Source organism: Cryptomeria japonica, chromosome 3 (genome assembly GCF_030272615.1).
Source record: "Cryptomeria japonica chromosome 3, Sugi_1.0, whole genome shotgun sequence".
NCBI classification, from domain to species: domain Eukaryota; kingdom Viridiplantae; phylum Streptophyta; class Pinopsida; order Cupressales; family Cupressaceae; genus Cryptomeria; species Cryptomeria japonica.
In genome coordinates, this window is record NC_081407.1 from 708,224,686 (window position 1) to 708,243,910 (window position 19,225).

The window sequence follows — 19,225 nt, forward strand, 5'->3', positions numbered from 1 at the left end:
TTTAATCTGATTTGTAACTGTATGGTATTTGAATTTCAATAACTCTGTTAGAATTTTAATTTACACCTTTCAATGCAACAAATTAGAATAGATATAAAATTTAAAAATGTTCAAATATAAATAAATTTAAAATGTTAATTTTATATATAATTAAAAATATAAATTGAATATTTAAAATATTAAAAAAATTCAAACATTTCCTGGAGCAAGGGCCAAGCTAAAAATCCTTGTGCTTCACTGATGAAAAAAATAGAAATAAAAATAAAAATTTAAACATTTTAAAATTGAATGTATTAAATTTTATATAAAGTTATTAAAACAAAAACCTAAGATGAAAAAGTGAACCTTAAATAAAAATAGCCAACAAAGAATAAAACTAACAAAACCAAATAGTATTTCACCTCCTACAATCGCCTATTGCAATTGCAGATGCACATGCCTCGTCAGATTACTATGTGATTTTAGGGGCTCCATTTCTATAAAAGAAATTTTGAGAAGAATTAAGCTATGGCCTCTGATATTGATGCCCAACCTTGAATGCTGATTCAAGATTTCACACAAATGCCAAAGTTGCTACTCAACAATATGGTCTTAAACTGACTATGGCAATGTTGCCAATATTACCCTGTCTTTAGAGAGTATCCAATGAACAAAACTTTTTCTTCGTAGAGTCACAATACGAAGTTAGGACAAAGCATTCAGCAAGGCTCAATGTGTTTTTACATGTGTTAATTTATAGAAAACACCAGAGAAACTCTATTAATTTATTTTTGTAAATATATTAAAATAAAGAAACCTAGCCATTTTTTGTATGAACTCTAATGATTTTTTAATTTTTTAAAAAGTTTTCTAAATTTTGAACTTTATGAATTACATTCGGTGTATCTACAACATAGCATCCAAATATAATATCATGCATTCCAATAAAGGGTTTTAATACTTCATTCATAAGCTCCATGAAGGTACTAGGCATGTTGGTTAGGCCAAGAAGGGCATGAGTGACTGCTCATGCATCTCTTCCTTTATCTTGAATTCTATCTTCCGTGCATCCCCTTAATCAATGTAGACTTGATGATATTTTCTTTTGAATTTTTTTTAGTTAAATATCACACTCCACTTAGGTAGTCCATCAGTCATCCATCCTTGGTGGTGGAAAGTGATAACAGTGATCATGATAATGGTTATATAATTTGTATACGTTATTTTCTCTCCATCCTTATTTGGCTTTAACATGACCAATATATTATAGGGACTCAGGGTTTTCGTGTTTAACGCTTTTGGTAGAAGCTTTTGTAATTATTAGCGGGTGATCCCATAATACTGGGTTACAGTTTTTGGCCAAACTTGACACTGAAATTAGCATTTTGCATCAGATCTTTGCTTTCTAAAACCTATAGCAGCTAAACCATTAAGAATTTGAAGATGAAGTAAACTACTAGTTTGTTTATATTGTTATATAACTTTTAATAACTCAATATTTACAATAATCAACATTTTTCAGAAGTGACATTTATTTGGTAATGCATAACAATTTTTATACCAAGAAGGAAATTCTAATTTTTGAAATATAGAATTGTCACACCAATATCTAGTGAATAGATATTTTTTTTTATTTATTTTATATATATATATATATATATATATTTAGTTAATTTTTGAAGACAGAGTAATTGTAATTTGGATAGAGGTAATTGTTCGATAAAAAACCTACATTCATAAGACATAAAACATAAATATATTAATGAAATTAAATATATTAAAAATTATACTATTTGGAAAGTTTATAATGAGGACTAAATATTTAAAAAAAAACCTCTAAATGAATTTATTTGACCCCCCAAAAGCTAATGTAAAAGTGGTTTTTTATTAGCATTTTGATAGGTGCGAAAGAGAATCCATTGTAGGTATGATCTAGAAGTAGAGAGGTTCTATCCAAGAAATTTTGATCTAAGAGCTTTTGATCTAACTCTCCTCTATTAATTATTTCAAATGGGATCTCTTAAAGCTTAAATCATTATATTTTCTTAAAAATGTATGATTTCAGCAAAAATCAAGATGTACCAAAAAGTGTAACCTAGTATTGTGGGATCACGCTAGCTCATTTCCTCATTCTCCCATGGCTTTATTCGATACAGAGCTTTATTTGTTAAAATTGCTCCTAGAGTCAAGTACATATGATGATTATTGCTTTGTTATTGTTGTAGCCCCTTAGGCATATCATTGGATACAATGTCCTCATATTCCTTCAACAAGCTCTTAATCTCATTTTGTAGCTCCTATTACATTGTTGCACATTCTTCTATGATGCTCACAATAAATGCAAGGCCCTTTTCTTAAAATCAGCGTAACTTTGGATTTGATTTTTTACTCATTTGGATTTCTTAGCTGATTTAAGCTATGTCATAAGTCATCTTTCACAAACTTGTAAGTATTGGTGCAATTGTCAGGCATTGCATTTTGAATTGCCATTGGCCTTCCCAACAACACTTGATACTTATCCATTGGCATGATATCATACAACACTTCATTCTTATACCTACCAATATTGAAACTTACCAAGCATTGTTCATTCATGATGTGAAAACATCTTAAGGGTTGTGAATCTTACATCACCCAAAATTATGTATGCTGCCTTACTCTTGGTTGTGAGCATTTTTTTTTTCCTGATATGTTTTGGGTGCAAGTTCTTTATCAACACATTGGTTATGCTATTTGGAGATTTTTTTTGGTATGATTGTTCTCATGCATTGGCTTCTGAAGTTGCATGCATATGTTCTTTAGTGCATGTAGAATGTTTCCTGCACACACATCTCTTGAGAGTGCAGTCTATTCTTGAACCCTTATGCTTTGGTGATTCCACACACATTTTCTCTTGTTCATCCTTTGTGATTTGTTGGTAAGATAGTTTGAAAACTTTGTGAGTACTCTCAATTTTTTTTTGCTCGGCAAGTTTTCACAAGTTTAACTCACATTTTTATAGACTAAAAAAAACATGGGTAAAAATGTCGACACAGGGAAAACGTTGGTTAAAATGCATTTTTCATATGTTTTTGATATAAAACCATGCATTTGCTCTTTTGGGATGTCAATTTATAGTTGAATACATTTTGTCTAAGTTACCAGTTCCGGTTCGGATTTAGGTTCGGATTCGGGTACGGATTCGGCAAAAAAAAAAAATCCTGGGTACGGGTACGGGTTTGGCCATACACACACACACACACACATATATATATATTTTTAATTTTTTTTTATATATATACATATATGTTCAAACTTCAAACATCAAAATTATATATGTTCACAGTTCCTAGTCCATCAACAATCTAGCCAACTTTAGACTAGCTGTTTTGAATGAGAGAAACCAGTTTCATCAGGTTGGCTTATCGAATCTATCTAGCACCACACCCAAAGAAAAATCATGACCCTCATACCTGAGGCAAGCACATTCAATAACCCCTTGTTTACACTCAGCTAGGCAACTAAGGACAGTAGAAAATATTTTAGATCAGGGAATCCATACAAGGTATCATCCAGCTTAACTAGGGGACTGTTCATACATCTCATTACAATTTTTTAGAGTACTGTAAAGGTTTCCATACTTGGTCTAACTTTGGATTTGCAGAGCAACAGATAGTTGAAATTCTGTTATTCCAGAGATAATAATAAAACAGTTAAGTTGTCCTCATTTATTTATCTGCTCCTTTATAATTAATTTAAGTTGCAATCTAGCTATGTGAATCTAGCGGGAATAATATCTGTCAGTTGTAGTTTGTTGTGTTGAAAGGTCAGTGAAGTTTGGATAGTGTCACAATAACCCTAGGACGTTACACCCAGGTCCTCCTTGGTTCGACCTGGGTCCCACCCGGGTCCTGCCCAGGTGGCTAGGTTCCCTAGACACACAGGGAACCCAGCCGCTTGGGCAGGACCCGGGTGGGACCTAGGTCGAACCAGGCTCGGACCAGGACCGGGCATGAACCAGGACCAGAACTTGGGCATTTTAGGGAAGAACCGGTAACTGAGTAATTGAATTTTACAAAAAAAAATGTTTCTTTAAGAGATTTTTTTTTTTTACTTTCTAAGTTGCTGAGTTTTGTCGTGTATTTGCTGTGTTTTTGCTAGGTTGAGAATTTTTGGGCTTGCCGAGTACTCTCCAAGTCCGAGTCTGCGAACTATGGTTGGCAACATATAATAACCACTAACTTATTTATGTGTTGAGTGATGACATTTATCAATTGCTTATTCAAATGGTGCTTTGAAAGATGAACCATTTTAGATTGATAATGGGTTTTTGGTTAAAAGTTTGTCTTATCACCTCTTGTTGAAACTTTTCTATCTTGGTAGATAAGGTCTACACTATTTCAAAATGGAAGGCAAGTATTTTAAATCTTGTCTTACAAACGTTTCATACTCCACCTCTAAGTAAAAATTCGTCGTCTTCAATATATTGATTTCTTTTCCATGTTGGACAAAGTGCCATTGCAAACAATGGTTGATTGGAACAATGCTACCACTTGCAATAATAATAGCAAAAAATATGCTACCACTTCCTTTGCAATGGGGAGCTAACATTACTCCTTTTGCTTTTACAAAAAGCCATAATATATTCTATGATTTGAGAAAAGGTTTCCCATAGTTTCATGGTCATGGTATTCAATATCTAGATCAACATATTTTAGCTTTCACCAGTGTCAAAATTCCTTTCCCAAAAAGATTGGTGCTCTCCAAGAAAGTTGGAGTTCTTGAAGATACTAGAAAGGCCATGAAAGGGGGATATCACAAAGAAGTTTGACGATAGGAGTAAAGGTGTTAGGCTGCAAAAGGTAAGTTGTATGATAGTTGGATAGGGATTGAATCATATGACTAATGAAAATGAAGATAAGTTGTACGATAGGATCAAGATATGAATTTACTGAAGAGCTTGTATGGTGTAGGAGATATCGGCATGTATGATAGTATTTATAGTAAGTTGTGCACCAATATGTGGGAAACGAATGGAAGAAATCCCCAAGCTAAATCATATTGTTGGAGCAAAGTTTGGTCGTACACCTTGTTAATTGGGGGTAGCTTGATAACAAAAAATGAAAATCAATGGCCTTTTTGAAGAAGTTGTATGCTAATATATAGGATTTTTAACTGATGGTATTCATTATCTAGATCAACATATTTTAGCATTCACCCGTCAAAATTCCTTTCCTAAAAAGATTGGCACTCTCCAAGAAAGTTGGAGGTCTTGAAGATACTAGAAAGGCCATGAAAGGGGGATATTGCAATGAAGTTTGGAGATAGGAGTAAAGGTGTTAGGCTGTAAAAGGTAAGTTGTATGGTAGTGTCATGTCCCCTCCTTGATCGTTATATATATATTCTAAATGAAACGATTATTATTATTAATTAATATAATAATTACAAACGAATGATTATTTGAAATTTATTTATTTATTAATTAATACTTAATATTTATTACTAATAATATTGTTGAAATATTCAAATAAAAATAAATTAATATTATATTATAAACATAATATATATTATAAATTTTAAACATAATTTACATATTTTTAATTGTAAACACAATTTATATATTTAAAATAATAAATATATAATTTATATATTTAATATTACTAAGTGATGCTATTACTAATATAGAATTAATTATCATTAAGAGGCAGCGATAGAGAATTATAGAATAGCACATACTCGAAATGTTTTAGAGGAGTATAGACAGCGATTAAGTATACTTTGATTGATGCATTTCAAACGGCAATTAACAATAAGAAGAAATCGACCTGTGAGAAGCAAATATCTTGGAAAGACTGACTTGCAATAATAAAATTTGATTTGGTGATAAAGAATAAAGAAAAACGATTTATAATGCACAAAAGACAATTCATTTTGTCAAAGGGAAGGGTTGGAATAAGAAAGGCAAAGATCAGCGATCTATATGCTTGAGTCAGAGACTTATTAAGAAACATTTAAAATAAGGAGTGCGATCTGTTAAGAGGGTCAAAAACAGAAAACATGTTTAAGAGAAAATAAAGTCCAATTAATTAAGTTTATATTAATGTTTGTCAAGGTGCGATAAAGACGGATTTGTTAATTATGAAATGGTGCGATGAAGAACAAAGGGCTGCGTTTAATGAAGGGATACTTAAGAGGGTCAATACCATTCCATTCAGGATCATTGAACTTGTCATTTAATCTCATTTATATATATTATTGGATTTGCTCAATTGGGCATTATACCTCAAAAGGCCAATTCTGGTTGCATAGATCTAAGGTTTTTATTCACCACTCCATTGCATGCTCCCCAAGCAAAAATCGGAAACAACAATTATGCCTTCATCACTATAAGCGATAGTCGAAATATTAACAGCATATTGATATTGCCATATTAGGGAGAGAAAAGGGGGGAATAGTTAGAAGGCTTAGAAGCAGTAAACGTCTTTGTTCTTGGTGGTATGTACGGTGATGTGCTTAATATGAATGCTTAAAATATGAAGCATGATAATGTTCTTATGCAGAACTTAATAATAATATAATTACAGAAAATAATATAATGATTATAACTATTATAATATTTTATAAGAATGGCTCTGCAGTAAAATGTATATATTATAATACTATCTGAAAATAAATTAAATAGATTAAATATATAAATAGATAAACATATATTTAGAAATAGTAAATTGAATGAACAATTTATTGATTGAACCGTGGAATATCACTGACTGGATTCATGTTAAGATAGTTTTGGTCCCCTAATCAATTTAGTTTAAGCGATAAGTCTGTTGAGATGGATGAATTATGGTTAAAACAGGCCTAAACTTAGTAGTGGACATTACAGATAGTTGGATGGGGATTGAATCGTATGACTAAAGAAAATGAAGATAAGTTGTACAATAGGATCAAGATATGAATTTACCGAAGAGCTTGTATGGTGTAGGAGATATCAGCATGTATGATAGTATTTATAGTAAGTTGTGCAAGAATATGTGGGAAACAGATGGAAGAAATGCCCAAGCTAAATCATTTTGTTAAAGCAAAGGTTGGTTGTACACCTTGTTAATTGGGGGTAGTATGACAACAAAAAATGAAAATCAATGGCCTTTTTGAAGAAGTCGTATGCTAATATATAGGATTTTTAACTGATTGTACTTTAAGACATAATTTTTTTTGCCTTTAAATAATTTTAAGATGTGGCTGTATGGGGTCAAGGGAAAATCATTACTTTTAATTGTTCTTCTAATTTTTTGCATACAATTATTTTTGTATATTTCTTTTCTTTCTTAACTTTAAGAATTTCCCTTCTATGTTTGACCCACTGTATAATACAGTTTATTTCATTACTTTTTTATAGGCTCCAAGTCAACTATTTTTTTAATATCATTATTTTGAGACATACCTTCATTATAGTCATTTCCTCAACTCTAACAAAATAGGCTTTTTGAAACCTTGTATTGTGTCCTGCATACATAATCTATCCAACTTTTCACAGTCATTCTCTATAGATTGCTTGGAATCACACAACCCTTATCCTCTTCATTGATCTCTGTAGCTTAAAAAATTTACAGTTTGATGGAAATATCTCAATCCTCCATCTGTCAATGAAACTGGCGATGGGGAGAATTCCTTTCATCTGAACATGATTGTAATTTCAAAATTCCTTCATCACTCAGTTCCATCGGACCTTCATCTTGCTTCTCCATCCATTCTTCTTGGTAGTTTGAATATGACAAATCTAAAGCAGTTGCTTCAAATTGATTATATGCTTTTGACCTTTGTTCTTAATGGAGGTTTTATTCTTTTTACAATTGTGATCAGCTTTGGTTGCTAGTAGCCAACCTTGACCAAACAATATGTTGTATGCTTTCCTTTGGCCCATTAGAAATCCAAGCACCTTAATACCTTGTTGATTTGCACCCACTAGAAATCCAAGCACCTTAATACCTTGTTGATTTGCACCCACAAGTTGAAATGTTAGGGACCAAATGATCAACTTGCCCAATTTTCTCAAATATCTTCCAGAAGTATTTTTACACTTGAGCATCAACAATTTTACTGAAGGATCTCCATATTCACCAGTTTTAGTTTTTTGTCATTTTAACTATTAGTAGCATTTGATCAATCACTTGGTTGCTTGACAAGAGAGGTTCGACTAGATTTAAGATTCTTTTGATGGATATTGAAGACCGAGATAGAAATTTTTGATTGTATTATTTTCAAATTTTGTAATTCTAGTGATTTTCATTTAAATCATCATAGACATTTTTGATACATGGCATAATATTGAAATTTTTAACTATCAGTTGACATTTATCTTTATCGCTACCACTGATTGATGATGAAGTATCATACTATCAAAGATTTGAAATTAAACACTATATGATATATTTGTCTCATTTATTTACAATTCTATATATATATATATATATATATATATATATAATAAAACCATACCCAAGAATTATTTTTGCCATAATAGTCTACTAGAACCCTGTACTTGTTCTTGATACGATACCAAAATTGGATTTGTCTTGGCTTAGCTCCTATTCATCACGAAATGTGTAGAAATCATTCTTTATTTGATGATGAAAGGGTTCTTCTACCACTATTGGCCCTTATTCTATTTGCAAGAATTCTAATTCTACTAATCTTCAACTACCAACTGCCAACTACCACTAAGTAGTTATAACCAATTTCCAACTGCCAACTGACACTCAAACTTCTCTTCGTTATGGCTTATTTATCAACAATCTACCTTATAAAAACTCTCTTCAAACAAAATCAATAGTCTTTAATTATTTCGAATCAAAACAAATAAAAGATTAAGAGCAATGATCTTCTCTTCTTCATGAAGGTCTGAAACTTATTTTCTGTGCATTCGATACAAGAAGCCTGCAGATATAGCCAAATGAGATCAGAAATACACAGAAATATTTTAATCGGATTGCAAATAATTGGTGCTGAGGCAATCACAATCATTCCACATTCGCTGTGAAGTCATATTCACTCAGACCAGATTTCAAATGCATAGATAAAAAATGTGGAATCCTGAAGGTAAGATATTTTCAGATTCTCTGTATACCAGAAATACGATTATTCTAAAAATATTTCTGAGAATATAAAACCATGTGTAAATTCTTTGTGCAGCCCATAATCATTTGTTTGACATCAATGACAAGTATTTTAACAGACACACAATTATATTGAGAGTGGGGCTGAATCAATATAAGTCAATTTATAACTAATTAAACTGTAATAATCGCAATGAAGCAAGCACAAAAATCCACACCCTGATTGGAGAAAACCATGGTGAAATATTGCTTGTATAAAACCTTCTAATAAATTCTGTAGACACCAACTCACAGGAGACACCAATGCCCTCTTGATGATTTGTGGCACCAACCCATTTGATACACCGATCCCCACAACTGAGCACCAACCCAGCAGGGGACACCAATTTCTTTTAATGAGGCACCAACCTCCCGATCTCCTCAGTTGGGAGGCAACAACCTCCAAATGAATAATATGATAATTATTTGATACTTATTCTTGGATCAGTACTAAATTTCCTTTGCAAATCAGCTCATGACTTCATCAAAAATCTGCCTTAATATCTGCTCACAAACTTTAAATATTTTTGCTCACAAATATGCAATATAATTTTCAATATTTTTTCTCTAAAACTTTTGGTTTTTATACCGTTAGATATGTTTAAAAAATGGAAAGATATTCAATAATTGCTTGCCTTCAAAACTCTTCATAAATTCTTCTTATATCTTCTCAAGGGGGCCAACTTGATTGAAAGGACGTATCATTTTGCAAGGGGTGGCAACTTTTAATTTATATGCACCTTTTCATACTAAAATTGGGCTCTCCATTAGGGAAGTTGGCCGTAGCAACATATTATTTTATTTTTATTTTGAAACCTCTTAACATTGGTTGGTCCTAGAAAAGTGTAATTTTATTTTCATTTTTAAATCTTCTTAACATGAGTCGGCCCATTGCATAAAATTATTATCTGCAAGTTTGAATACCTCCAAAAGAGGTTGGCCAATATTAAATTTCAAATCTTATTTTTTAATTTACTTTTACCCAAGTTGAGGGAATAATCACAGCAGCATCATCGATTATTTCACCAACATGGGTACCATGATTGGCCACCAAACTTCAATGAGTTTTGGTGATGAGTCATCTTCATCTTCACCGATCTCCATTGACCTTTGATATCCTTTGACATCAATGACAACTAATCCAACAGAAACTTAAAAAAATACAATTTTTTTTATATTTTGTTTATATGAAATTTGAAAATTAATGTTAAAAATATGCAACTAACCCTGTACAAATAATGATCAGCAATAATAATTTTCATAATTTAATTCAATTCTTATTAAATTAAAACATTAAAGATTAAACAATAAATTCAATGGTTAATGATGCCAAATTAATTATGGAAACCTTTATATTTGATCCCTGATAATTATAACTGGAAATGGCAACTAGACAATCAATAATAAATCACTTCAACAGTATGGAAAACCTAGGACAGCACATGAATAGACCTGGAATAAATTATAGAAGTCTTTACTTGTTTTCAGCTCAGAAAAATGAGGAAATCCCACAACTTGTACGGCAGGCATAAACCCTTATCAATTGACACAAATGAACTTGTATGGCTCACTCAGAATGGTGCTGACTGGAAATTAGTTTGTGACAATTAGAAACTACTGGGAAAGATGTTGGTGTAGTCAAAAGGATTTGTATGAAATCCTTAGGGCAGTACAATGTCAGCTGGTATGGAGTGAAAATGCCTAAAAACCCATCGGTCTTCTATTAAATGTGGAGCAAAGCATACACTAGGCACAACAATATGTGATCTACAAACCTTGATAAATATTGATGATATGATGATTTGCTTACAAATATTAATTGTTCTAGTTAAAATAAATCACAACAATAAGCTCAAATTTTATTCTTGACTAAAATTGTCACCAACGAACATGACTGTTTTCATCCTCAAATCCACAATGGAAACCAAGAGGGTTTTCATCCTTTGGATCTCACACACGAAGAGTTTTAACTTTTTTTCCTTGAATCCTTCAATTTGGAAATGGAATTAAACTCAATGACAAATGGATGTTTTGCTTTGAGCATTTGCCTTTCCTTTATAGGCCTCATTTTTGGGCTTTCAATTTGATTTTACCTTTCCCCTTCAAGCGTTTAAAAAAACATTTTAAGTAAAGTACTACATAGACTTTATAATATCTATTTAGGTGGCCACTCTAATAATCATATTTAAGTTGCCCTTTAGAATAGAAGATTGGGCTCGACTTAAAATACTATTATTAAATTATCTACTTTATTTTGTTCCTAAGCTTATAGGAAATAAAAATGGACTATGGATCTTCAATTAGTTCTTTTATTCTTGAGAAGGGGACATGATAGAAATCCCAGAAAATCAAAAGATAAGCATGTAAAAGATATTGCCTTACACAAAAAAGTTGAGGAATTTCAAAAACATTAGACATAACTTCACATCGAAGGTGGGAAAGGTTAAGGCAAGGGACAGATGAGCCTAAAACACACTAAGGGTTATGAACACTAAAGTAACCCCAAAATATTATGTGAAAATTGCAAAGGTATGCAATTTTTGATGTTACAATTACCACTTTCCATATTTCTGAATCACAATAATCCATGCTAAGCTACATCCAGAGTGCTTCATCAAGTTGCCTCCTGACCATTGTAAGGATATGATTCCCGGGATCCACAGACTTTTGAACTACTTTGGCAACTGACTATGCTGTGTTTTGTCTCCAATAGATCCCTTCCTATTTAAAAAAAAAAGCTTTATACATATATTTCATCAGCGAATTATTCACCACTAGAGTCTTCAACAATGGTTAAGTTAGCTTCATTTGGCTTTTCTTTGAGCTTCATTTAATACCCCCTTCTTTTTATTTGGTTTTCTATGATTATTTTTTGTGAATAATGGCATCTTAGTTCAAGGAGCATCTTCTCTATCTCCTGCAACCATTTCGTTGAAATCATAATCTTTTAGAGTTTGAGAACATAGCTAACTAAGAGTAAAGTTGACATTGTTGAATTTAGGAGGCAAATTGGTTAACAAAATGGCTTTGGCATCCTTGTCATCCTCTCAAGCATTGACTTCTGCTACCTGTCAAAGGAAAGATCTCAAGTTGCTTGTGACTAGGCATAATAACTCCGTTAGTCGTGTGGAATTTAAAAAGATAAAGCTTTAGAGAAAATTTACATTAACCACTTTTGGCTCATATAGTGCATTCAAATTGTCCTAGACTTCCTTGGATGATTTAGCAAGATCAATTTTATGTATTTGGAATCAAAGAGAGGAAGACTCACAATGGCTTTGGCTTTATCATCTCTACTTTGCCAGTCTAGTGATTTATTGGCATCTATAGATGGTTTCTTATTTCTATTTATTATTCGTCAAAAGGTTCTTGTGCATTAGCTTCATCTTGGTTTTAATTTTTTGGTATGGAAGTTCAGGCTAGAATTTCTATCTAATGAAATTTCCATTTCTATAAAAATAAAAAATGCCTAAAATTTTTTAAATATGTAACCAAATTATTTTTCAAGCCTCGTAAATATTTGAAAATTCTCTGAAAGCTATTGGAAACATTGAAAATTGTTTTTAAAAAATAAAAATCTTGAATTTAGAATAAAAATACTTGAAAAGATTGATGTTCGTTGTATTTAACCTAGTTGGGACTTCTGTAATAGATAAATGATGAATTGTGTGATAAAAATCACATGAAAAATGCCCAAGTTGCACAACTTTTGAAAATGGTTATTTTTGACTGGAACCTGCATAAAGTTATGCTCAAGTTCCTTGAATAATATTGTAAATCCCTGACACTGTAGATACAAAAATTACAATTTTATTTTTATTTTCTTGTATAATTGATGCACATCCAAAATATTGTATTTTTTCATCTGCATGTGCCAGAAGGTTTGTCCTACAACCCTACATGATTTTTGCAGAAGATTATTAGGATTTTTTGGCAAATTTTCAGCTCGTGTTTTGCTTAAAATGGATGCAATTGTGATTGTTTTTTCCAGCCTAAGATTTTCTTTAACAAAACTGCCCTTTGATTTTGATGAAAACCTTGTTTGTTGTAACTTGTGATTCCTTAGATGACCTTGTGACCTCAAGCTTTGATACTATGTTCCAAAAAATAGAACAGTATTGTTTTTGAGTTTCATCTCCTTATATAGAGTTTGTGAGATGTAACCATACATGTGACACTTGTCCTAGATTTTAATTGCTAAAAATAGCAATACTAGCAAATTAAGTAAGTTACTTTAGTGACTTTATTACGAAGGTAAGCCTTATATTCCAACATATTCCCCTTATAAACTCTTTTTTTTTCTCTAATAAATAAGCTAAATGTTAGTTTGTTTTGTAGAATAATAGTGAATTTTTTTTTCGGTCTTATACATCAATGCTGACTAACATTGAGGGATATTTTTTAAGTTAAATTTTAGATAAAATAATCTTCTTAAATATTTTAATTTACTTAATATGATAGATCTTAAAGGTTCAATGGGAATTTGTATGTTAGATTGGTAATAGGCCATGGAGTTGTTTGGAGTTTTATTGTCTATTTTGTAGTAATCATGGTATATCCACTTGTTATTGCATAACCTTATGTAACTTTGAAGATGTTTACTTCTGTGCTATGATATTGCACAATAGTTCACTTCATATGTTAGTTCTTAAACATCTTGTGGGAACTTGTATGTTTTCTTTGAAGAGATTATAGAGTTTCTTTGAGTATGAAGCTATTTATTCCATAGTGGTCATTGTCTAACTTTTTCTCATGCCCATATAAAATATTTTTTGTTGTTTGAATCCTTCTTGTGTTCCAGACTTACTTCTTAATTGTTACTTGAATCACAGGATTTTGGTTGGGAGGGTTCGGACTAGGAGAAAGTGTGGAACAACGTCCTTCTCTATTAGATGCAGTAATGGTATGTGTATTATAGTTTGATTTTACACTTTAGGGGAAGATCTAATCTCAAGAAATTTTAGGACTATTATAATGTTTGATCTAGAAACTTTTCTATGCTATGCCTTTCTAGTATTTTTGCAATTATGGTTGTTGAAAAATTGAATTGATGTGGCACCTATAGCTTGTAGAGTTAATAGAAAATTAGTGTTGCTAGTTGGCATCTATTAAAAAGTTGGATATAATACTCATAGTTTAATTTTATACAATTGAAGAAATTGATTAATGACTAATTATAGCTTAAGAGTTGCAAGTTTCCCTTCCGATTTCCCCTCAAAATTATTTAGCTTTTTCTCCGATTTGAAGAAAAAATTGTGATTTCTCATTATATCAAGAATTCAAACTTTATTGTAACAACCTGCCCTACTTTTTCCTTTTATTTTTGCAATATAAAAATGCAATGTATTGTCTTCAACACTTTCTAATCACCTAGACCCAGAGTGGGCAAGGTGGAGAGCATATGGTGCCTACATCCTCACAATTAATCTAGATGAATGCAGTTAAATATGAAATGGTGGCAAGATAACTTGAATATGTAGATGACAGAGCCAAATTAATCAACACCTCTTTGGTGGATTGTGTAATAGGACATGGAAGCTGCAAAGTGTAATGTCCCCTTCTCAGCTCTAGATTATTAGATGGATTTTTAACCTATTTTGGAAACCTGTAGGCTAAACAGAGACTAAATTAGGGTTTCCATCTTCAAGGTGGATTTCAAAGGGGTGTTTATTGGAGTTTGGCAGTTTGCCTTTTTGGTTTTTTGGGGTTTCTCGAGAGCTTCAGAGTGGTATGACATGCAAGATCATCAAAAAAGATTTCCGGACTTAATATTCAAATGGAGATTGGAGACACTATTTTTAGCAGTATGCTATTTTTAGTAAGTACTATTTTAGAAAAGTACTGTTTTTAGCAGTATGGTACAACACTTGGTTTCTATTTCTAGCAATCCTGTTTGAGGGGTGGTTTATTCAGGTTTCTTGGAGTTCTCATGTGGTCGTCTAAGTTGAGAATTATTAATAATTTTATTAAGTTATTTGTGCACATGAAAAGGAAACTAAAATAAAGTAAACTTTTAATCCGACATGGCCTGGAGAAGAGGCTTGATTCCTTTGCGAAAGCTATAAAAGCAAGTTTGAGAGACTCATTTGGGTATGTTGAATATTGAGATAATGAAGTGCTGCTGAAATGTTTTCAAAGTCTTAGCTTTGGGGCTGCATGCCTTCCTAGCTTGTTGCAGTTTCAAGTTTGAAAGATAACTCCTAATTGATTGGAGCAGCTTCATTCAGAGGTTGCCATTGGATTCAACAGAGAAATTCTTGATTTTTTAGTTTTGGATACCCTCTTGCTGATTTCACGTTTTTACTCACCTTGGTTGGAGGATTGAACTGATTTTTGTGGGTACGGATTCATTCTTCTCCTATGCCCTAGGCATCCATTTGCTCCAATTTGTGTGATTTTTAAAGCTGATCAGCCCAACTTGCTGTTCATAGCACTTTTGGGGGGCTGTATTGGAGTGTGTGTCATCTATTTGGGTTGATCTCTGGGGCGGCTTGCTTTCCTTACTTGGTTGTCCAGCCTCTGTGCTTCATTTACTTCTAGTTTGGGCTCTTTCGAAGGTGATTCAAGAGAGATATGAACATAACAGTGATTTTTTGGGTAGCTGTTCAAAACAATCAGAGTATTGCTCTCACAAATGAGAGTGTTGCTAAATGCTGTCCAAATTCTCTGTTTGCATTATATTTTATTTGGCATTGGGTTTGGTTTAGACATTCTATGGATTAGCCATGATATTGTAACAATATCTCTGAGTTTTTCCATAGTTAGCTTATTGTATCAGCTGATTTAGCAGTACAAAACAGCTTGCTTATTTCAGTTTTGAAAGCTAACTCTTTCCCACTGAATAAGTGGAAGTGGCTGGTTATACAGCCAAGTTTTTGCTACAATAAGTTTCAAGTTATTTCTTTTTGCATCCCCCACTGAAAAGTTGAAGTGGCTTGTTCACCGCCAATTTCTTATTGCATTATTTTCAAGCATTTGATATTAGCACTCCCTCTGAATAAGTTGTTGAGTTTAGTTTTTGTATTGCCTGCTGAGAAGTGGAAGTGGCTGGTTATACCGCCAAGTTGTATTCTCTTTCATTTTTGGTATGTTTTTCCAAGTTGTTATCTAATACTCCCACTGAACAAGTGGTTGAGTTTGTTGGATTTTATTATGCTAACAGTAATGGGTGGAAATCCTTGTGTTTTGAAATGAGAAAAAAATAGAGGGATATTTCACAAAGCCAGCTTATCAGCACCTCTTCAGCAGATTGCGTGTATGCAATTTAATGTTATTGGTAGAATTTTTAATCTTGACTTAGGCTAAATTGGTTGATAATAGTAGCTTGTTCATGCTAAAACGGTCCGAATGTGAAATGCTATAATTGTTGGCAGTAAACAGTTCAACTTTCAAAATGAAAATGCATTTAAATGAAAGACTTAAGTGGTACTACCATCTGCAATTTACAAGGTATTTATAAAAGTGTGTTATTAATCAACATTTGGGCCAATAAAATGTTGATGTAAGCTGATACAAAGTTCCGATTACAAATTTACAAATTTAAACTACTGCAACTTCTACAATGAGACCAAATAACATGGATCAAAAATATTTAAGTAACCAACATGAAGTATACTTTTGATAGATGAAACAAGAGGCAGATGTAAGTCTGATATCACTTTGTAACCACTCTCATTCTGTCAAACAGGTCTGAAACACGCTTTTAACATGCAAAAAACACTGCTCAAAAGAACACCAAAACCAGCAAACTGTCAAATAACTGAAAACACACTACAAACCATAGATCGGAAAATCGCCCAGGACTTGCCAAACTTGGCGAGTCCGAGTACGATTTATGCCCCCCGAGTCTGGCGAGCTCGAACTCGAACTCGTTCGAGTCCAGGGGGCGAACTCGCCAGACTCACCGAGTTGGCGAGTTTGGCATAAACTCGCCAAATGCGGTGAGTCCTGTGCCTAGGACTCGGCCGGCAGCAAGGCCCAAAAAAGGCCAAAAAAATGCTTATTTAAAATTTTTTTTAAATGAATAATCTCGTCTTTGTTCACTACAATCTCCGCTTGAGAATGAGAAAAATTAGGGTTACAACATATCAGCCAATAGAAAAATAACACCTGATGCCTTTACTAAATACTAAAAGTCTTGACCCCACCTTGACCCCATCTTGGGGGCGCTGCCCCCAAACCCCCATTGAAAAATATGGGGGGAAACAGCGTTTGACACTGATTGGATCGACCAGGTAGATACAGTGGCTGAGACTGTAGCCATGGCAGAGGAGGAGTGGAGAGCACGAGCAAAGACATTAGATTCAGAGGTAGATAGTGACACAGATGTTCCCGATGTTGGTGAGCATGGCATGGTGTCACGGGGAGCGGCTATGGCTGTCGAATCATCTAGGACCTACCTTAGATGCCTTCACAGGGGGCCTGGGTCGGGGCCGGAGGGTGCAGGCTCCTCTAAGCCATAGGCTTGTAGTTGTATTTACCTTTGGTATTTGTATGGAACATTTGATGATGATCATATGATAATATGGATTTTTTATTCCATGAGTTTTGTAATATTGTATACATTTGACAATATTTATAAATCTATGTTTGTTATTTCCTTCACCTACAATTTGCGTTTATGCTTATGTGATTGATGTATACTTGTGTATGTAATCAAATGAGCCGAGTTTGATGATGTTATTGTGTCTTTAAGGTGTATTCAATAAAGGGTGCATGAAACAAATTTTAAATCTTTAAAAATCTCTAAACTTCTTGAGTTTTTCACTTTCCCGAGTCCAGCCGAGTTTGAAGCTGAGTTTGACTCTGAGTCCGGGTCGGCGTTGCCGAGTCCGAGTCCCGTTTCTATGCTACAAACTCCTCTTCACATCCCCAAACACACACTAAAATGAAACCTTGCAATTCTGAAATAGATAGCAGACTAGATATGGGTCTGAAAGTGAATTTTTTTATTGTTGGTAACTTGGTACATTTAGTACAACAAGTACAAAGGTCATAGAAACTCTCATAACTCCATTTATCCACCTAGCAACAACTTAGAAGCAACATCCAGTCATAAGGCGCCTCCAAACATGATGGAAAGGGCTCCCAAAATGCAATGATTCATCGACTGTGTTCACATGCCCCTTCACCAGCTTGTATGACCAACAAGTACAATGGTATGGCTTCCCCAAACCTCCAAATTCACCTCAAAGAAGCGTGGACAGCAAAGACAACTTTGTACAGGCAGAAAAGATGATTTGCTACACCTTTTCATGAAAAACAAGAAACTATAACTGGTATAGCCCTAATAAATAAGTATGACCAGCATAAGGAGAAGTGCAACCAGCCCCAACACCTTTAGTCATGTCCATAAACTGAAAGAAGCTTATGCAAATAGCATGAAATGAATTTTGCAAACCAAACTCGTCAAAATACGTCAAATACATCTATCTTCAATTAGTAAATTGAGAAAACTTCACTTGCAGGACACCAAGTCCAACTAGGAGGGTTTTCATCTTTGAAACTGGTATTTCTTATAGAGTTTTCGTCCTCAAGAAATAAAAAACTCCCAAACTCAGAGAAAAAGAAGATATGATCATGGTAACCCATTTCTCTTCACAACTCTTTTTATAACTTTCACGTTGAATAAAATGACGATTTTCCTTTTTGGCTCCATATTGACTTTAATATTTAAAAAATATTGTAAGTGTGCAAAACGATGATCTTTTTACCCCTTGAGATTAACACCTCTTTTTTACACAGCTTTTCACTTTTTAAATAATAATTAAATAAGTTATCGGTTTAAAATATAAGAAATATTACTTTTGACAACTTAATTATTTAATTTACTTTTCCCTTTTTTCACACCAATTAGCTTATAGTAAAATATAAGAAATAAACTAATGGCCATGAATTTGCTTACGTGTGAGAAGGGGACATTACATTTATTGTCTTTGTTAATATTTATTTTAGTGTTTCTAGCAAAGCAAAATTTGGGGTTAGGTTCCTTTTGTGTTCCTATGTACAAAAACATGTAAAAATCACAAATAATATATATTTGCAAACTAAAAACAGAAATTAAGTTTAGAATACCACATAGCATAATATAATCAACAAAAGCATTATAAACACTA

At 32.9% G+C, this 19,225-nt stretch overlaps 1 protein-coding gene across 2 annotated transcripts in view; it reads left to right on the forward strand.

The window, feature by feature from the left end:
- LOC131066522 (uncharacterized) overlaps window positions 1-19,225 on the forward strand; it is an 86,630-nt gene that overhangs the window by 47,031 nt on the left and 20,374 nt on the right. For both annotated transcript variants that reach the window (XM_058001296.2, XM_058001297.2), the window contains one exon: window positions 13,943-14,013. In XM_058001296.2, the coding sequence (XP_057857279.2) occupies window positions 13,943-14,013 (71 nt within the window). The remainder of the gene's footprint in view (window positions 1-13,942; window positions 14,014-19,225) is intronic.